The sequence below is a fragment of the Durio zibethinus genome, chromosome 1, assembly GCF_047325235.1.
Source record: "Durio zibethinus cultivar Kanyao isolate XHJ-2024 chromosome 1, ASM4732523v1, whole genome shotgun sequence".
NCBI classification, from domain to species: Eukaryota; Viridiplantae; Streptophyta; class Magnoliopsida; order Malvales; family Malvaceae; genus Durio; species Durio zibethinus.
Window position 1 is genome coordinate 9901321 of NC_143162.1, and position 22863 is coordinate 9924183.

At 26.4% G+C, this 22863-nt stretch overlaps 1 protein-coding gene across 2 annotated transcripts; it reads right to left on the reverse strand.

The window, feature by feature from the left end:
• Nucleotides 1–840: 840 nt before the first annotated feature.
• On the reverse strand, nt 841–3314 carry LOC111311135 (putative L-type lectin-domain containing receptor kinase VI.1). 2 transcript variants are annotated; one of them, XM_089761729.1, is made up of 2 exons: nt 1395–3314; nt 841–1292 (listed from the first exon to the last, which is right to left on the reverse strand). In XM_089761729.1, exons 1-2 carry the CDS (start codon nt 2974–2976, stop codon nt 955–957), a joined length of 1920 nt encoding a protein of 639 aa, XP_089617855.1. In that variant the 5' UTR covers nt 2977–3314; the 3' UTR covers nt 841–954. The 2 variants fall into 2 exon arrangements, with proteins under 2 accessions (XP_089617855.1, XP_022766241.2); XM_022910506.2 differs by having other exon boundaries at nt 841–3309.
• Between the last annotated feature and the right edge of the window lie 19549 nt (nt 3315–22863).

The following is a 22863-nucleotide window of genomic DNA, read 5'->3' on the forward strand; positions in this document are numbered from 1 at the left end:
TGCAGAGCAGAATCTACTAGACCTAATCTCTTTCTTCTTAATTGATATTTAAAGATGGAATAGATTAGGATGGAGAAACTTGAGTAGTTGATTTAAAACCCCACAAAGCAGAGGAATATATATCATCATTTATTATATTTTGTAAAAACAATTAAAATCACATTTAGTTGAGAATAACGAATCAAGATTTGGGAATGAAAGATTGACTAATTTTAATATGAAAATCCTAAACAGGCCCGGGTGGAAGATTACAATTCAAGTTTCTATCTTTCCCAAATTAAAGATTCAAAATTGATTTTAATGAAATTAAAAATAACGATATTAAAAAAATTAATTATTATAATAATAAAATTAATTATTATAATTATAAGATTTAATATTGTAATAATAAGATTAAAATTAATAATAAAATATATATTTAGATGAAATCGTAACGATGATTGTGAGATCAAATATAATAAAAATAAAAAATAATTATTAAAAATGTTAAATTAAATTGATATATAATAAAATTTATAATATATGATTATTTTTATTTCAAAATAATAATTTTAAAAAATTAATATATTTATACATTTTAAAAAAGAAAAATTAATACTTATTTATATTATTATTTATATAGTTATCTATTTTTTTATTCACTAATAATCTATTTGATTATAAAATTAATTTTTTAATTTATATTTATTATTTTAACTATTAATTAATTTATTAAATAATTATATAAATAATACGATAAGTAATTATAATAAATTAATTTAAAAAATTTTAAATTAGAAATAAAATAACCAAAAATAAACATGTAAGTGACTGGACAAAGTTGGAAAGGGGAAAAGGTGGTAGGATATAATCTAATCGTTCATTATAATCTAATCTAAGGACAACAAGAGAATTAAAAAAAAAAAGGAAAGAGCAGGGGCACAGTGAGAAAAAAAAAGGATCTGAATCTTGAATCTATCTGCCAGTGCAGATGGAATTGGAAGTGATGCCACCCGTGGAAGATGAGCGATAAGATTTTGTGATGCTATCAAAAGAAATTATTTCCAAGAACTTTGAGTACGTTCCATCTCGAGCACCAAAGGAGTCCCAGTTATCAATTGAAGGAAGCTGATCATCCCCGTTGAGGTACCGCACGACTTTTCTCATGCTAGGCCTAACTTCGGGCTTCGGATGAGAACACAGAAGACCCAATAGCAGAACCAACTTCACCTCTTCTATCACATAACTCGAGTTCAACTTAGGGTCCGTTGTATCAAGTATTTGACCCATTTGGTGGCACTCTATAACCCAATCTACCAAGAAGAAATTTCTTGAATCAACTGGCTTTTTACCAGAAACTACTTCAAGGAGCAAAACTCCATATGCAAAAACGTCTGAGCTAGTAGAGGCCTTACCATTGCGAGCAAATTCAGGTGCAATATATCCAACTGTGCCCACAATATTTGTCGTGTGTGAATCTGTACCATGATCATACAATCTTGCAAGACCAAAGTCCCCCAATCGCGCATTCATTTCAGCATCTATTAGGACATTGCTAGACTTCACGTCTCTGTGGATTACAACCAGCTCCCACTCTTCATGAAGATACAGTAGTCCAGCAGCAATTCCTTTAATGATATTGAACCTTTGTTCCCAGCTTAACACAAAGCCTTGTTTCTGATTGAAGAGAAGAGAATGAAGGCTTCCATTCGGAATGTAATCATAGATTAGAAGAAGATCATTCTTTTGCTTACACCAACCTTGGAGATTAACCAAATTCTTGTGCCTTAATCTTCCTAGGCTTTCGATCTCCGCTGCAAATTCTCTCGGACCTTGGATTGAATTCCGATTTATCTTTTTAACAGCAACTTCAGTTCCAGTTGTTGGCAACACACCTTTGTAGACCGCACCAAATCCTCCAACTCCAATAATCTCACTCTGTTTGAAACCCCTAGTTGCTGCATAAAGATCTTTGTACCGGAACCTGTGAGGACATTCTAATTCCCAATCTTCAAGATCCTCAGATTTGCCATTCCTTTTGTACAACGTAAAATAGATCAATATTCCCAACAATAGAACTGTCACGATGGATAAAGCAACAATAAGACCAATGATTAGAGGATCAAAAGAAGATCCGTTCTTTTCATTTGGCGGTGGCACAGGAAGTTGGGAAATATTGAGTTGGGAAGCCTCTCCGTTAGTAGAAAAACTCCATCCTAAGATGAAATGTGAGCTTGGCATTTTCCCCGTGGATGCTGAGAAGCCAACGTACATGGTTTCCTCAACAAAAGGTGTTAAGCCAATGGGATAGGAAATGAGAGGTTTAGAGGGTTTATCTCGATTCAAGGGAGAGATTGTAACATTCACAAAACTTCCGTCGTATTCAATCCAGGCATGGATGGGATCACCGCTCTCCAATTTGATTTCCTCGTTTCGCTCTGTGTTATTGAGATAATAAGAGGCCGGTTCCATCGCTTTTGAATACATGCTATTGATGTTAACCCCAACGTGATTTCCTTCACTGTCTGAATCGTCGTTGAATCCATTTACAGTATCGAATTCCACTGCAAAAATATGGTTGGAGGGTAAAGCATCGGTATTTGAGTTGAATATTCCCATGTAATGCCCTGCTGCAGCTCCAGGGAACTGCTTGGATGGGGATAACGTGAAAGCAAGGCCATGGCCTCCTCGCCCTGAGCTTGGAGGTACAATAGCAAATACAAAAGTTGTGCTGAAAGAAGAAGCATTCGGAGAAGGTGAAGACTTCTTGTCCAGCATTTGTATTGGTTCTGAATAGAAAGCATGGCCTATAGTATCATGTGATTTGTTCGTGAGTTTTAGAGCACTGGGCCTAATAATTGAACCTCCTTCAAGGGTAAGCTTTGATTCACTTCTATTAAAACCATTCAAGATGAAACTTGTGGGCTGAGGTTGAGCAAAAACTGGGGAGAAGACAAAGCAGAAGAGAAGGAAAGCCAAAGAATATGATCCTGCCATAGGATTTTGAGAGGTAAAAGATTTTCTTGTAGTAAGTTAATAGATAACATAGAAAATTATATGAATTGAAACAATTAGTCCCAAATGTAAGACTTGAAGGTTTCAAAGTCAAGGACTAATATTTTGGGCAACTAGGATTGTGATTTGGGTTGTGGGGGAGTCTCAAGTCACAGTCATTGGCTCAAGTCTGAACAATCGTGGTGGAACCGGCAGTTGCCGTAGGGTGGAGGGTTTTGACTTTTCCAGACCAATAGAAATATATTGCCCTATTTTTATTAGATCGTGGAATTTGATAAAACATATGCTAGCCATAATATTTTTGCTTGAAATTATTGTTTAATAAAAAAAAGAGAGGAAAGTTGTACATATTTTGGATTAGAGAAATAGAATCTTCTGAAAAAAATACCAACAATTGGCATTAATTAGAAAGAGTTGGGTTTTCAGGCTGATGATAGTCTCAGTTATAGAATAGGCAGAAGATTGGAAACCCAACAACCCATGCCTTCACCTGTTTCTATTCACATTGGTCCTTGTCCAACACTATTGTGTAAAATTTTTAGATTCTTTAAATGGGGTTTAAATTTATCATTTTATTTACATGAATGGTTTAAATTTATACTAATTGTAATTTTATCATTATATTTTTAATTTTGGAGTAAATTTAGCATTATACTTCAAATTTTAGAGCAATTAAAGAATATTCAGATTAGAAACTATTTTGCAATTAATTTTTTTTTAAAAAAAATTATAGGAAAGAGAGCCAAATTAATTGAAAAAATATGATGAGAAATTATATGCATTAGAAAATGTCATGATAAAATAAAAAAATAAAATAAAAAATTCTTGATTATGTTGCATTATATTTAATAAAAAAACCAAGAAGAAAATGAATATAAAATCGGATTTTAGCTTCATGAATATTTTTCCCTATCATATTATTTTTAAAATTATTTTTTGAACTGTAAAACAGTTTCAAACAAATTCTTTTACTAAATATTCTTTAATTGTCCCAAAATTTGAAGTATGATTTTAAATTTGCTCCAAAATTAAAAATATGATTCATAAATTTGTACCATTTAAAATATTAATGATAAATTTGAACTAAGTATAGTGATAAATTTACACCTCATTGCATGCCATATTAATAATATATGCATATACTACCTCTCACGAAAATTCCTCTCCTATATATGTTTAAATATATTTCTTTCCATCCATGTGAACATTTAAAATTAAAAAATCTGCAAAATCAGAAGAGGCAACTGGAAAATTTCAAACCCTGTTATGCAAAGAAAAGAAAATAAAAGAAAAAGACAAGGCAAAAGAAATCTAATTGTTTAATATAGCTAAGTAAACTAAAACAACAATACTAAACATTCGAAAATATAGAAGATAGTTTAGCAACCTTATGTGAAAAATAAAGCAGTAGGTAATGGTAGTGGTTGTAGCAATTTACAGAAAGCTGCTTGACATCCCAATTTTTCCAACCAATTTGACTTAACTCTTTACGTCAAAACATTTTTTTTCTTAATCTGTTGGATTACAATTGAGGTTTAAACTTGATATTTTTAATTCTGGAGTTCAATGATAAACTCATTACGTAATTTTGGCGTACGTCAAAAACTGGGTCTCACTTAGTCGATCCTCAATATAAAAAGATCCCATAAGGAATAGCTTAATTAAATTGTTTAACTGAAAGGTATGGCATTCTAATTGGCTTCAAGCCTTGAACTCGTACGGAATAATTTCAGAAATCGAACTGAAATCCATTTGTTTATCCATCTAATACTAATTTTCTTGATCAATTTGCATAGATGGTACAAGTGTTCAATAATCAAAATTTAATATATTTTTGGTAAGTCAACTTGACGTAATAGAAAAGATCGTAATTAACAGGAAGATTTTAAAATATATATACAGATAAAACAATCATGTTCAATTTTATTTTCCAAGTCAACTCCATCCCTGCTCTGCACAACCCAACCTTTGTGTGTAGAGTTAGCAACTAAATTGTTGTTTGATGACCAAAGACGGAGGCATTACATCAAAGGTGGTAAGTACATCAAGTCAAGGCTTTAAGAGGGAGAAAAAACTAAGAAGATGGGAACTAAAAAGAAAATGTCAGGCTTCACTGAGACCTTCAAAGGACTACCTCACCCCCATGTCTCTCTTCTCTTAGGCCCACCTCTGAATTTAAGAGATTAGAAATAAAAAAAAAAAAAAAAAAAGACAGAAGAGAAAACAAACAAAATCTAAGTGAAAGTTTAGAGAAAAGTTAATTACTGCTGCAAATGAATAATGTATGTTAATTTTTTATTTTTATTTTTATTTTTTTGGTGCATGAGATACGGAAGAAAACTGACTACTTACTTTGAAAGCTAGCACCATAAACAAATTGGCTTGGATACTGTACATGTTTACTCAACCTCACCAACCTTAAAATCATAAATTCTAAGATACTGAGATTGCAGATTTGCCTCTCCATTAACAAAATGAACTATATATACAGTTGCGTAGTGATGCTCATAGCTCTTATATGTTTAATCGCAAACTGTTTTTCTTGGTTTTAAAATTAAAGCGGCTTCTGTTTTGGATGCAAATGTATGCAATACAAACGTATGATATGTAAAGAGTTATATTTTTAAGGAAAATGCCTGTATATATACATATATATATATATATGCTCGTACTTATGTAATACATTTGTTTTGACGTAAAATTTTGTTTTCAAAAGCTCTATTAAAACTTAAAAAAAAAAAAAAGAAAATATTACTTTTTCTTATCATACAAATTATAAATATTACAAATGCATTTAAACCGGTTATTAATCAAATACTAATATTGATGCATTAATTGATATTAAGCATGTAATTTAAAACTAATTGATAATAAGTGGAGGGATTCAACTTGAATATAAGATTACAAGAAATTAAATATTTATTAGATGTGGGATAATTCACTTTAACAGGCCCCTATCACGTGGAGGGAGAGATGGTAGAAGCTTATTACATGCTAGATTTGAAAAAGACAACAAAAGAAAATCCTGACTTTGATACCATATTAAGCTTCTAACTCAAGATCAATTGGTAATAAGTTGATTTTTTTTTGCTTATTTTATTTTTTTAATTTTTTTTGTTAAAGTGGATTATCTGACAACTAATAAATATTTAATTTCTTGTAGTTTTATATTCAAATTGGGCCCTTTCACTTATTGTCAATTGGTTTTAAATTAGATGCTTAACATGGTATCAGAGCCAAAATTTATTTTTGTTACCATTTCTAAATTTCACGCAACAGGCTTCTTCCATTTCTGCCTACACGTGATGGAGGTGTTAAAGTGGATTATTCCATGTTTAATAAATATTCAATTTCTTGTAATCTTATATTAAAGTTGAATATTTTCATTTATTGCTAATTGGTTTTGAGTTGAATGTTTAACAACCCATATATATGGAGTGTAATAATACTATATAAACTATCCATTCATCCATCCATAATATTAACTAGAAAGTGGCTCATGCTTTGCCCGTGGGTTCAATTTTTATGGTTATTCGTATATAATAATATTTATTATAAATTTAATGAATGAGAGAAATTAAATATATATTTTTTATATTTTTAATAAGAATAACAATTATTGAAGTATGTAGAAAAATATAAAAAGTTAAATAAAAATAATTGTAAACAATAATGCTCTTAATGTTAAGTTATAAATCTATATAATATAAATATAAAAAATTATCCACTATTGAATCAAGATGGATACAAATCTCTCAAATACATGTTGTTTTGGTTATCTTTATCAATTAGTACCTTTTGTCGAAAATTTGATCTTATTAAAAAAATACAAAAAAAAGAAAGAAAAAAAAATCAAATAAAGGTGCTACGTAGATACTCCATTAGCCTTTTTTTTTAACAAAATTAATTTAATTAAAAAAGTATTAAAAAAAGAAAAAGAGAAAAAAAATGAACTTATTAGGGTACTATTAGACATCTCAATTAAGCTTAAAATGTTAATATCTTAAATCAATAGATCACATATTAACTTTCTTAATAAAAATATTAAAAACCAAAAATAACAAAAAAATAGAGATCATTTGGGTGTCAACATCCAAATTGAGTTTAAAATGTTAATATCTTATATTAAGGTATCAAATAATAACATTAATATAATACATATATATTATATAAAATCAAATAGATAATAAGATTATATATTTTTATTTATACTATGGGGTGGTTTGGGCAAAGCATCCTAAATTTGCTTCAAGCCCATCCATGCTTTTCTAAAAGATCAACTCAACTCAACTCACCATCATTTTTTGCAAAAATGCTCATATCAAATTGGACAGATTAAAATCCATTGGATGTTAATTGTTTTGCCATCCATATCAATTGGTTTATTTTGTTATAAAATTTATCTAATTAAAATAACAAAAGAAAAGAAACAAATGAAAGTACTATGTGCACACCTTAATTGATATTATTTTCTTACAAAGTTTATCTAAATAAATAAATAAATAAATGAGCTAATAAAGGTGCCACAAGGACATCTCGTTAATTTTAAAATCTTGTAACCTTTAATGTAAGGATGGATGGATATATGGATTTAGTCTATAGATGGATATGTAAGATTTATGTTAAAAAACTTTAAAAAAAATCTAAAAGTAAGAAAGAAAGAAAAAAAAAAGAACCCAAGAGAAAACATATTATATGTTTATTTAATAAATAAATAAAAACTACCTTATTATATTTATATGTCAATAACCTTAAAAAATTCAGATAAATATGAATATTTAAATTTTATGTTTGATTGTTCATTTATTTTAATATATTTTTCTTATATTTAGTTGTAAATATAAAATTTTGAATTTTTATCAACTTGTAATTGTCAACTAATTGTAGATTTTTTTAGTTATTTTTTGATAATAAAATTTGTTCTCACTAATTCTTTTTACTATAATATAAAACATAATAAATATTTTGTATATTAAAATCCATATTATAAATTTTGCAATGTTTGACCCAACTTTGATCTTTTCTTAGCCTATCATGTATTAATTCCTTTTCACCTATTGGACCTTTTTTATTATTTTATTATATTTTATTTTATTGATAATTTTTTTTCTCTCTTAAACAATGATGGTAGGAAGATTTTTAAATATATATATATATATATATATTTAAAATGAGATGTTTTAACAAAATTATTTATCAAATGATATCATGATAAAGAATAATTAATGAACAAATGACAATTTTTAAAATTGATGAAAAAATATAATTACTTTTGTAACCCAAATATTGAATGTGATATAAAATTATAATATGCGCAAACATAATATTTTATATGTATGTTTAATAAAAAAATATATAAAACAATCTTATAATAATGAATGTCAACAATCCTAAAAAATTAAGGTAAATATATATGTTTAAAAGTTATACTTGTTGATTCATCTATTTTAATTTTTTTTTTCTTATCCATCTATAAGTTAAATTTTTCGTATGTATGGAAACCCTTTAGGTGCCATGTGCCATTTTTTTATTTTTTATTTTTTTCTATTTACTTTTTAAATATTTAATTTAATAAATATTTTTATTTTTAAATCTTTTTTAGGGTCCATTTGATATTATTAATTTAAATATATATATTTTTCAAACTTTTTTAATTAGATGTAAGAAAAGGATATTAAAAGAGATATTGATATGATATCCAAACTTAGTTTTTTCCTTTTTTTTTAGTGTTTTTTTAAATCCATGATAAATTTTACAAAAATAACTCATCGTTGTTAATGTAGTGTGACAACTCAACTTTCTTCCTACTTTTTTTTTAAAATTTCTTTTTGCTTTTCATCTCTTTTTTTTTTTTCCTTTTTTTAGTTTTTTTTTTCTTCCTATCTTTTTTTAATTAGATCAATTTTTTGTAAAAAAGAAAAACAAATGGATATATTCACATGACACCTTATTTCACTCTTTTTACTTTTTCTTTTTTCTTTTTATAATTAGAAAAATATTGTAACAAAAAAAATCAGTAAATAAATTTTTAAGATAAAAGTCAATGAAAGTATGAATGACAAAACAACTAGTATCCGATGGATTTCAATTCGCCCATATTCAATAAATGCATTTTTTTAATTGGGATTGAATCAAGTTTTTTTCTTCAAAATTGAGGTTGGATCGAATGTAAGTTTAGAGAGTTTCACTATGTCTGGGTATATATAAATATATATTATATTAATAAATTTATTATTTAATAACTTAATTTAATAAATTAATATGGCTTCCCATTTGGCTTTTTTTTTTTTGTGAATGTTTCTTTGTTTTATAAAGTTTTTACTTTTTTTTAATTATAGATAAGAAAAAAAACCAATGGATGTAGAGATAGCAAAATAACTTATATCTCATGGGTTTTAATTTGTTCTGATTAAATATGGACAAATTTTTTAAAATGTTGAGATTAGGTTGAGATTTTTTTATTTTTTTAAAATTAGGGTTGAATCGAATATGGGTTTATGATGTTCTGTCTTATCATAAGTAAATATATAAAATTATATTTTAAAATTTTTATTTAATTTTATATGTATATATATGTATTATATTAATAACGTTATTATTTAGACATTAGTTGAATACAAATAATATATTTATACATAATTACAATGAAGTCTATTAATCTTTTATATAAAGTTTACTTATTTTAACTTTTACTTTATTTTCATTTAACGTGTAAATGAAGGACTTTATTTTATTTTATTTTGCTTTTTTCCCTTTTTTTCATTGTTTGTTTTTCATTTAGAAAAAATTGTGAAAAACTAATGGAGGTACCTACATGACACTTTAATTTGGCTTTTTCACCTTTTTTTTGTTTTTTAATTGGCTAAATTTTGTAATAAAAAGAACCGATGGATAGGAATGAAAAAGCAATTCCCATCTAATGGATTTCGATTCGACCTAATCTGATAGTGGTGCAATTTTTTTTAATTAGGATCAAGTTAAGAAAAATTGTATTTTTTATAGGTAAACAAATTTGGGCAGATGATGGATTAATGGTACTTTGCTTCGACCCACCTCGAGATAGATATATATATATATGTATAATAAGTATATATTTTATTATACATAATATAAATTTTACAAATTTTGACCTCTACATTTTGCCACTTTTAACTTACTCTTTTTCCTTTTCTCTTTTTTTGTTGTCATTTTCTTCTCATTTTTTCTTATTTTACATTTCTTTAATTTTTTTTCTCTTTTTATATTCTTTTCCCTTTTCTTTTTTCCATATTTAATAAAATAATATTCTTTTAAGATTTATGGTGGAACTCATTTGATATTATTGATTAAAAATATCTTTTTTGCCTTTTTTATTTTTATTTTTTTCTTTTTCTAATTAGGCAATTTTGTAAACAAAATCAAATAAGGTGTCCATATAGCATCCGGATTTGACTTCTTTTTTTCCCTTTTCTTTTTTTTAAACCTTTTTAATTTTTTAAAATTATCAACCACCTTATCCATAAACCTTTTAAGTATTAATCATCAATTTTTAAGAGACTTGAAAGTCATATGTCTGATAATGAAATTTGAATTATGTAAGGCAATTTTGTTGGTCATTTTGAAAAATTTTGAATGACTAGTTAGGCATTTTGTAAGGGATAGGTGTGAAAGAAAAATCACAAATTGTGAGAGTCTTAAAACAAGTTTTGGTTCAAGAAATAAAATGTATTCATTGATGAATAAACATTTTTGAAAAGAAAAACAAGAATTTAAAAAAAATTAGGGAAGAAATCAATCTTTTAGACTAATGGCTTTTTTTTCCAAAAAAAAGGTTAAAAAAAAGAGAGAGAAAGAGAAAGTGCATATTAAACCTTTAAAATTAGAATTCAAAGTGGTATATGAACTTGAATGGTTTAGGACAAGAAAACGTGAAAGTGAGAATGCCCTTTTAAGTATGAAAATTAAGTTTGATTTATTAAGCCTTATCAAGATGCTATCAAGGCTTGGGGGAATATGGTGGTTTCTCTTTTTAAACTTTTCATGATGCATACGTCAAGTTTGAGCTGATCATATGCATGTTATATATTAGATTTGAAAATGAAATAAAAAGAAAAGATAAATTGAGTTAGAATGAAGGAAAAATCAAGTTTCATAGTTAAAAAAAAAAAGGGCAAAACTTAGTGGAGAAACAAGAAAAAAAATTCAAGGAATGAGGAGAACGATAGAAAAAAATGGAAAAACAATCCTTTTGAAAAGAAGTTGAAGAAATAATTTGATGAGAAAAGAGAAGCAAATGAATGAAATGGAATTGAAAAAGTGAATTTTTTAAAAGAGAAAAAAGATTTTTAGCATTTGCATCTTTTGAAATGCATTGTCACCTTTGAAAAGGGTCAATTTCACTTGGAAAGCAATTTTACTAGTAAGAAATTTTGCATTGGTATTTTTGTAATAGGCATTTGCACTTTGGAAAGGAAGTTTATTGATAAGGAATTTTACACTTGCATCTTTGTATGGGGCATTTGCATCATGAAAAAGAAATTGGCATGTTTGTCATTGGTAAGAAATTTTGCATTTGCATTATAGAAAAGGAATTGGCATTTGCATTGTTGATAAGAATTTTTGCATTTGTATAGATCATTTGCATTTGCATAAAAGTTGTTGCATTTGCCTAAAAATTGTTACATTTTCACAATCGTTTTAAGGATAGAAATTTTTATCATGTAGCCTTTGTAAATTTTGCAAACATTAAATAGAAAAAGAAAATATAAGCATTTTTTAATTTGAAAAAATAAAAAGAAAAATTTTGTCAAGAAAAGAGAAAAAGAGGAAAAAGTTTGTGAAAAACAACAAGTTTCAAAGAAAATGGAAAAGGTGTACGGTATTTGGAAAGCAAAAAAAAAAAGAGTTTTTCTTAGCAAGAGAAACTGTTGATAATTTTTAGATTTTCAAGATAAGATTTATCTAAGTGAGATTTTAAGCATATGGCATTAGTTGAGATTTTAAGGCCATGGCAACAATTGAGAGATTTTTAAACCTAATCTAGTTGGCCCAAAGATTTTAAGCTCGGTTAAGTTGACACAAGATGGGATTTTTAAGCGCAATCTAATTGGCACAAAGGTTTTAAACATAGTTAAATTAGCATGAAATGAGAATTTTCAAGATTTTTAAGCTCAATCTAGCTAGCATAAAAGTTTTAAGTCCAGTTAAGTTTGCATGAATGAGATTTTTAAGCTTAATATAGAGGGCATAAATGTTCTAAACCTAGTTAAACTAGAATGAGATGAGGATTTTAACCAAAAGGTTTTAAACGCGTTTACATTGGAATGAGAAAATATTGTCAAGCCTAATGTAACTGGCACATATGGATATCAAGCCAAGTTTAGTTAACACAAGATGAGAATTTTAAAATTTCAAAACTTTTGTTTATGAGGAGTTTTTTTAGATAAGATTTTTAAAGTTTCCAAACATATGTTTATGATAAGCTTGAGATTTTTAAAGTTTTAAAACCTCTATTTATGATGAGTTTTTTTTAGATGAGATTTTTAAAATTTCAAAACCTCTATTGAAGAATAGCATTGTTCAAAAACGAAAAAAAATAAAAACCTATAAAAAAAAGACAAAACTTAAAAAAAGAGAAAAAATCCAAAAACAATGAAAGAAGAAAAAATCTAAAAAAAAAATATCAAAGGTTCGAAAAAAAGAAGGAAATGAGAAAAATAAAAAAAATAAAAAACTCTTGAATTGTTGGTCTCGTATTTAATTTTTGTCCTATTCTTGATTTTTTGTAATATGCAAAGAGGGATAATTATATACATCAAACTTTGTCTGGGTTGATTAAAATGAATTGTGAATTTTATGTTCAATTTGGACCTATTTTTAGTACCTTAATTAAGTTTATTAAGCAATTTGGATCATGTTGGGCTTGATTGCACGAGCCTTATTACATGGATCATTTAGACTTAAAAGTCGAGAATTTAGGTCATTTAGGCTTGAAAGTCCTTAATCCAAATTTTAGAAAAATCCAAAACCCATTAGAACCAAAATCTTTTCTTTTCCTTTCTAATTAAAAAATTAATAAAAAAAGAAAAAAATAATGTGAGTTAAAAATTGCAACAAATGCCATGCACATAGCCCTCACTTATCAGCCTCTCACTTGTAACTTAGCCACCCTATTCTTACCCAGTCACTCTACTGTCCCAATGTTAAGGCTAGCCACCATGGCAGTTAAAATTAGCCGAAATCCCTCAAGCAGACTTCTTTATCCCAAAAAATCTAAAATTCAATTCCACCATCATTTTTCAAATAGAGCTAATTTATAAACAAAAATAATAAGCGAGACATGTAAAAAAAAAATCTTAAGTTTTTCTTTGTTGATAGCAAAAGTCTTACCAGAATCGGGAATCTTAAGCCAAACCACCATGGCTAAAGTCTCCTTAAGTAGCCATCACCAAATACAGCAAAATAGTCACCATTGAAAAACCACCCCTAGCCTTTAAAACATTGCCATAACTAACTCCAAATGATATCCCTAAGCCACATTGAGCTTAACTTAGACCACTACCTATAAGCAAGTAAGAACACTTTATGTAGACATCTCATTTAGTATGAAGTTTAAGTTAATTAAGCCCAGTTTAATTTCACACCCAAAGATCCAAAATCGATTGGGCTCGAGTTTGTCCAAAACCCAATAGTTTTTCTTTTTTAATTATGATTATTTTTATTTTATTTCATTATTTTTATTTGTTCGTATATATATGTTTTTTTTATTATTATCCAATTTATTCTATTATCTTATTTTTATTTTCTTTACTTGTTAAAAAAATAAATTTTGTTATCTTTATCTATTAATTATTGTTAATTTCAATTATCTTTTAATTTACTAATTATTTAAAAAAAATAATTAATAAAAAAAATGTAAGGAAAAATAAAAAGATTGGCTTTGTTGATAAGTCAGGAAACTTTAAATTGATAATCTTCAATTTCAAACTAAGTTTGATTTGATATGAAATTCTCCTAGCTTGTCCTATAAATAATCTTGAGTTCACAGAAATCAGAGGGGGGGAAACTAGAGCAATTAGAGGAAAAAAAAAACACAAAAAGTGAATAAAAACACTAAGGAAAGAGCAAAAATTTTTTTAAAAGATGTTTTAAGAATATAGGAGTTGCTCGAGTTTGATCAAAGTCTAAGTGTTATTGGAGGATTCGAGATGCCTAGAAGGTTTGAATTGGTGTTTTTCTAGCATTTTTTTAAAAGTTCTTTGAAAATTTTTTGGAAATTTTAGAATCTAGTTGAATGTTTTGAAATAATTTAAATATTTTAATGAGTTTTTTGGCCAAATCCCTAGTTCCCGAAGAGTTCCCAATTTTTGACAATCTTTCCCAGATTTTGGCCAACTCACGATAATATTCCAATTGCTAAAACCTAGATTCCAATCAAATCTTGACTACCAACAAACTTTTTGACACCAATTGCAAAATCTGGTGATAGGTGTTGCTTTTAGTGAGAGAAGCTCAAGAATAGAAAGAGAGAGAGGAAAAAGAAATATGAAAAAAATGGGTTTTTTAAGCTTTTATACCTGTTTGAAAAAGCACCGTTTTGAGGCCTTTAAAGACCCCAGGATCCATGTGTTACTCTATTGATAGACTCGACCTATACTGCTTGAACCGAAACCTGTCACACCTATTGAGCTAAGTTCTCTAGCCACGAGCCTATACGACATTTCCCTAAGCCGCTTATTGTGTTTGAAGTTGAAGCAAGATGATTTTGCTGAGTTGAGCCATAACCTTTTTTGGTAACTTTTCCATTTTTTTTTATTCTGCTTAGTTATTTATTTATTATTTTTTGAATAAGTTTTTTAAAAAATAATTATTATTTTTTTGAAAAAAAAGCTAAAATATCAATTTTTCCTTAAAAGAAAATCATTTAAAAAAATTTTATAGAAAAAGTTAGAATACCAATTTTTTCTTAATTTAAATAAATTTTTTGAGGAAAAAGTTAAACTATTAAATTTTCCTAAAAATAAGGAAAATTTTGAAAAAAGTTGAAGAAAAATTTTAAATATTAATTTTTCCTTAAATGAAAATAATTTGAAGGAAAATTTTGAGGAAAAAGTTAATAAATTAATTTTTCCTTAAGATTAAATTTTCAAAAATTTAAAGAAAAAGTTGAAATATCAATTTTTTCTTGAAACAAAATTAATTTTAAAAATTAAAGGGAAGAGTTAAAATATCAATAATTCCTTAAAAATAATTTTAATGGATTTAAGAAAAAGTTGAAATGTCAATTTTCTTTTCAATACGATTTCAAAATTTTTAAAGGAAAAATTGAATTATCAATTTTTCCTTGAAATTAAATTTTTTTTAATTGCATAAATTTTAATAAGATAAATGTTAAATTATTTGATAATGGACCCTCTACAAGAGAAATAATTGTTTTCTTCAGGTTAAGGAATACTTTTAATTTTCTACCAAAATATTGGAGTCAATTAAAGATAATTCATAATAATTCATTATATGGTAAGATTTTTTAAGGCTTTTGATAACATGAAATCAACTGGTATCATTATTTGGATGGGCGTTGTGAAGGTGCTATAACCTTCTTCACAAGTAACCATAATCCTGGACCTAGATTTTGTTTTATAGATTGGAATTTACCTTTTAAAAATATCTAAATCATGCTTGAGACTTCTTTTTAAAATGGAACACATTCAGTTAGGTAGTGAATTACATCTAAACAAAAAATATCGGTGGTGACTCTTTAAGTTGGGTTTAACGATAGGTCCATGGATCTATACGTTATGACACTGCAAAAAAAAAAAAAAATATCCCCTTGGCCCATTATCTCTATTATGACTAGCCATCAGCCACCACTAAACCAAAAATTAACCCATTGCTAGTTCCTAATACCACCATCAGACACTAAAATCCCACCAAAGAGCCACAACCAAAAACCCATCCAGGAAATCAAAAAAATAAAAAAAAAAGCAAAAAGAAACAGTAATAGTCTTCACAGAGGTGAGAAACCTAATCAAACACAAATATATATATATAATAGAGGTGAAAGAAGGTTTTGGGTTAGGTTAGTTTTAAAGTGTTTTGAGATTGGAGTTTTGGGGGATAGGAAGGTATTGGGAAATGGGTATTTTTAGGTTTAAAATCGATAAGTTTAAAGCCATATCTAGGGGTTTTGAGTTAAGTTTAGGAAAAACTGGTATTGGGAAATGGGTATTTTTAGGTTTAAAATTGATAAGTTTAAAGCCATATCTAGGGGTTTTGAGTTAATTTTAGGAAAAACTACTATGATAGAGAGAAAGAGGAAGAAAAAAGAAGCATTTTGGTATTTTTCAACAACAATCTGGCACTAGGTAGTAGCGATAGATGACGATGGCTGATTGTCAAATTCTAGGTTCTGGGGGCTGCTGTCAATGACTTTTTAAGGGAAGGGATAGTGTTGAAGCTTGAGAGAGACAATGAAATTGAAAAAAAAATGAAGGAAATGAAAATATTTTGTGTTTTATAATGTAGTGGAAAAAAGTAAAAAAATTAAGAGACGAGTTAGATCTGACTCGTATGCTTGCTGACTCGTATGCTTGCTGACAGTAAGCTTTAGTGGCTCGTGTTGATAAGATCATTGATCGATTGACCAAACCCTTTGATTAGTCTAATTTTTTTAATTTTTATTTATTTTATTTGATTATTTATTTTTTTACTTATGTATTCACTTGGAAGTTTTCTAAAAAATGATTAAATGGTAGAGTTAATAAATGTGTATTTCATCTTGGTAATTTAAGAATTGTGGAAATTTGTTTGAAGACAAGATATTAAGAAAATCCAAGTAGTAATTCCTTAGAAATCTTTAAGTGAGGATATTTTCCTAAAATGCTACCAAAGTATTGGGATGTTTGGAATAATATTCAATACAAAAAGTTTTTCTAATATTCAATACAAAAAGTTTTTCACTTACTTATTACTTTTTTAATTTAATCTAACATAAAAAAATGAGAAAAATATTTTTTAAAAGGAATAATGTTGCATGCAATAATACATGAACATCATGAAAATAATCATGAGCCTACGAGGCTAAAATTCTAAAGAAATCTAAGTAATGATTTCTAAGAATGTTGCCAAAGTATTGAAATGTATTGAGAATTTTCAATATTAAAGATTTTTGTTTATTTTTAAAAACATAAAAAAGGTAAAAATTTCTTCTTCTTTTTTAAAAAATAAAACATGATGAAATAAAGTAAAATTGGTAAAAAAAATAAAAGTAGTTTTGATGATAAACTAAAGGAATTATTGTTAAATATCAAAATTAAATATATTTTTATTAAGGTATAATGATGATATATAGTTAATTGGTACCTTTTTCTAATGGGTGCTAAGGGAATGTTATTCATTCCTTATATGTAACCATATTCTTGAATTCAAACTATTTTAGTATACTAAAAAATTATTTTTTGATAAATCTTAATTGATTTTAGAGTTTTATTAAAAAGGTAAATGTTCTTAGATGGCTAATTGCATTTAATTAAAAAAGATTGATGGAGACTCATTGTGTTTTTAAAATCTTCTAGTGGTCGAGTTTTCGAACAAAATCGTTATAACAATACTAACGGATATGTCAATGTGACATCCAAAAGTTGGGTTTTTTGCTCTTTCTGGTTTTAGTTTTTTTTCCTTTTTTTAGTTTTAGTTTTTTTTTTTTTAAATCCATGATATAAATTTTGTTGGAAAATCTCATAATTGCTAATGTTACATGGTAACTCAACTTTAGACTTTTATTTTAGTTTTTTTGTCTTTTTTTTCCTTTCTTATAGTTTTTTCTACATTTTTTTTTATTTTTTAATATTTTTTTTTTGAAAAACAGGCTAAAGGATGTGTATACATGGTACACTATTTCACTTTTTTTCTTTTTGTTTTTGCCTTTTTCTTTTTTTATTATTTTTTAGCCAAATTTTTTTTTAATTTTTTAATTAAATAAATTTTGTAATAGAAGAAACTGGTGAATAAATCTTTTAAGAAAAATGTTAATGGAGGTATAGATGATAAAACAACTTGCATCCAATAAGTTTCGATTTGTTTAGATCTAATAGGTGAGTTTTTTTTTTTTTTAATTTGAGATCAGATCAAGTTTTTTTTCTCAAAAAGCAATGTTAGATCAGATGTGAATTTAAGTTGTTTTGTGCCACTCTAGCATGTATAAAAATATATTTTATTATTTATTTAATTATATATATATGTATTATATTAATAAAATTATTATTTAATACATTAATTTAATAAAATTGCCTTGTATCGCTATTTGATTCCTTTTACTTTCTTTTATTTTCGTATTTGTTTTTTATTTTTTAAAGTTTTTAATTTTTTCAAATTAAATAAATTTTGTAAGAAAAAAAGTAAATGAATGTAAGGATGACAAATCAACTTATATCTCATGGATTTTGATTTGACCCAATCCAATATGTTCGAGTTTTAAAAAAATTCATGATTAGATCAAGGTTTTAAAATTGAGGTTAGGTCGGAGGTGGGTTTAGGGTATTCTGTATTATCTTAAGTATATCTATGAAATTAATTTTTTAATTACTTATTGAATTTTATTTATATATATTATATTAATAAAGTTATTATTTAATATCTTAATTTAATAAAAATACTATATTTATATATAATTAAGATATAATTCATCCATCTATCTATTATATAAGTTTTATTCATTTTTACTTTTAATGTTTATTTAAAGTATCGACATGACACTTTTCTGTTTCATTCATTCTTATTCTTTTTTTCAACCTTTTTTTTTGTTTTTAAAATTATTTTTTATTTTTAATTTAGATAAATTTTGTAAAAAAATAAATAATAGAGGTATCAACTTGACAGTTCAATTTGTTTTTTTTTTTTTTCCTTTCAATTTTTCTGTTTTTAATTACATAAATTTTGCAACAAATGAAGTTGATGGATAAAGATAGTAAAACAATTTTATATCCAATTGATTTCTATCTAACCTGATCCAATGGGAGGCATTTTTTTTTTTTACTTTTTACTTTGTGCTTTTTGCTTTTTTATTATTATTATTTTTAATTAGATAATTTTTTAAAAAAAAATGTTAATGTGAGTATTCATGTAGCACCCATTTGTTTATTTCCTTTTTTATTTTTTGGTTTATAGTGTTTTTAATTAGATAAATTTTACAACAAATGAGCCAATTGAGACGGATAGCAAGACAATGAGTATCTTATGAATTTCAATCCGTCTTGATTTTGATATAGGTTTTTTGTGTTTTTTAATTTAAAAATTTGGATTTAGTCTGTAAATAAATATTTTTTCGACAAAATCTAGAAATATGTAGCTCAGTTCAACTATAAAAATGGTAAATATCTGTTAAAAATAAATGGTAAAACGCTTTATAAATAATAGTAAAATTTTTTACTCTTTTAAAAAACAATAATTTCATTTAAAAATGAAAAAATGATTAATTTATTTTATGATTTATTTGCAAAAGTTGAGTATAATTGCCTTTTTTATAAATTAAAAAAATGATAATGTCATTACGAGGTATATTTTAAATTAACTTCAAAAAAGGAGTCTAATTTCTCATTGGTTTTGAATATTATCGTTAGATATTTTAGTTTTTTTTTTAATTTTCATTATACAAAAAATTAGAGTGTCTTTCTTACCTTTCATTATAACTACTTTTTTCATGTAATTATATTCAACTAAAGTTTTGAAATTCACTTAATTGAAAATAAAATCTTAAGTACACCAATGAACTGTGAGAAAATATATCCTTAACATTACTAAAAAAAAAAAAAAAGACTAAAGCTTCATGATCATGGGATTTAATATCCTTAATAAATCCTTGTAAACAATTTGTTGGGATTGTAGACATCCTAATATGTTTAGAGTTTTACTTGTTTCTATTAATTAAAAAATAAATAATAAAAAATGAAAAAGAAAAAAGTAAGGAAAACTTTAAAGGGCCTGGATTTGTTTACGATTGTTTCTTTGGGGTTGTTAAATATGGGTTAAAATTAGAATTGAAGTTGGAATTGAAACTCTGTTGATATAGGGTTTTTTGGATTAGAACCCTATAAATACAAACCCTAATCAACCCTCAACACACAACAAATTAGGGAAAAAAAATTAGAGAGAGACAGGTCAGAGAGACTCATAGAAAAGCAAAGAGGAAAAACACCCACAAAAGCAGTCAAAAATTTGTTGAGAGATTTTGGTTTTAAAAGACTTTTTTTTTTGGATATTTTTCTAAAAATTTTTAGTTTTTGGTTAAATTTTTCGACAATATTTGAAGATTTTGGTGACTTTCTGATGAGATTTTCAATTTTTGAATTCAAATTTTTAGAAATCAATAAAGCTTCCAGCGTCGTTTTGATGAACCAACCCAGATTTTGGTATAAATTTCCAAAATCTGATGAAGATTCAATTGGAGTTCTTCAATTCTAGAGAAAGAGAAAGAGAGGAAAAAAGAAGAGGGAAGAGAAAACAAAAGGGAGATATGAGAGAAAAGCAAAAAACTTGGGCTTTTATACCTTTAAGAAATGATGTCGTTTTGGCCTTAGAAAACCTAAGATCCACGTGTTTTCCTAGCGGGTGACCTGACCTGAGCACCAATCCATTATGTGACCCATATTTCAATTAAGCCCTTTAACCGAACTGAGCCACTTCGATCCGCCAAGTCGCGTCTCTGAAGCCATCATTTGTGTTTATAGCTGAGCTGTTTCAGCTATCGAGTTGAGCCATTTCTGTTTTGGTATTTTATTTTTTATTATTTATTTATTTTTTCAAAGTATTTTTACATGATTAAATTTTAAAAAAAGTAAAAAAATAAAAAAGTATAAAACAAAATCAAATATTTTATTGAGAATAAATATTAATTATCCAATAATGAAATTTTTAAAAATTTTAAATGGTAAATTTTTATAAAATTCCTAGGTGAGAAATTTTTTCTAAATTTGTTTCAAATAGTGGAATAATTTAGAGAAAGTTTCAATAATAATAATTTTTATTTATATTTCAATTCAAAAAAATAAAAAATAGAAAATAAAAATATTAATAAAAATTTTAGAATTAAATTCAAATTACACAAGCATGAGTTTTTTAAAAATTTCAAATGATAAATTTTTTAAAAAATCTCTAGGTAAGAAATTTCTCTAAATTTTTTTCAAATAGTGTAATAATTTAGATGAAATTTCAACAAAAGTAATTGTATTCTTTCCCAAAATAAAAAATTTTTGTTAATAATATTTGACAATTGTCCAAGGATGAGATTTTTAGAAATTTTAAATGGTAAATTTCCTAAAAAATCTTTAGGTGTGAAATTTCTTTAAATTTGTCCCAAATAGTGAAAGAATTTAAATGAAACTTCAAAAAAATAATTGTCATATTATTTTTTCTATAGGTAAAAAAAAAAAAAAAAAGAATTTCTAAATGACCTAAATGGTGAAAAATTTAAAAATAAAAAAGAAAATTTGTAAATAGGCCCAAATTGTGAAAAAATTTAGAAATAACACTTGTAAAATAAAAAATAAATTCTAATGATGAAATTCTTAGCAATCACAAATGGATGATTATCTAGGAAATTTCTAGATGAGAAGAAATTTCTAATTTGGCCTAAATGATGGAATAATTAGATATATTTTCAATAAAAAAACCAAAATAAATACTGAATAAACCTTTTTTTAACGACGCTTGAAGAAGACAAATGAAATTCTTGAATACTCTTAAGGTAAGAAAATATTTTTAAGAATTCTACTAGATTGTTGGAGAATCTTAAAAGTTATTTTCAATATTCAATATTAAAATTTAAGGCCATTAGCATCAAGACTTTAGGATAATTTAAAATAAAATGGTACCATCTTATGGATAGGCATGTGAGGGTACTATAACATTCCTCATATGTAACCGAACTTTCGAATCTTGTTTTGATAAGTACAACGGAACCTATTATTTTAGGGACCTTTAGTCAAGCTTAAGTGCTCCTTAAAAAGATAGATTCATTAGGTGGCCAATCACACTTAGAAAAAAAAATTGATGGCAACTTCATTTGTTAAGTCTAGCTATAGATTTATGAATCTATATGTTAACATAGTTTGGTGACTCCATTGGGGATGCTACAGAGGGTTAGGCTATAACATTTTAAATTTATCCTATCCTTTGATCTAATGGTTTTAAAGTGTAAATATTTTGTTATTTGTTTGATAACTTTTTTTTGTCTTTCATTTGATTTATGGGGGTTGAAATTTTTATGTTCATTCACAAACATTATCACATTCATTTGCATTACGTTAGCTTATACCCAGCTCTATCCCTCTTAGGAGAGAGTAAAGTACCTATGCTTTCGTGAGATGATAATTTTCACAATGGTCGGTGAAATACTCCTATTTAAATTGAATCTTTTTTGTTGATAGCCTGTGATGGGTGATGATTGGAATGCCATACTAGTCTGTGATGGACAATGATGTAAGAAACAATTTGAAAACCTTTAGTGGTTAAAGTTACTTAACCCTGTATATAATCAACACTTAAGATGCCAGCCTTAAAATAAAGCCATTCCAACCCAGTGATAGATGTACCTCAAATTTAAGACACAAGACTAAATAATTTGTGATCTAACCAATTTGTTTATTTGACTTTCTACATTTTCATCATTTCAATATTATTCTATGCATCATTTTCATGGTCATGTTTAACATTGTCATTTGCATCATTCTCATATAAGAAATATTTGCCACATATCAATCATTGATAAATTAAATCTCATATTTACATCGAAGGAAAGTCAAATGCAATCAAAGTTTACATAAGTTCATTATGAATTTGCTCATCAATTGAAAATAAAGTTAGAGAAAGGTTAAAGAAAATAGGGTAATTACTTGC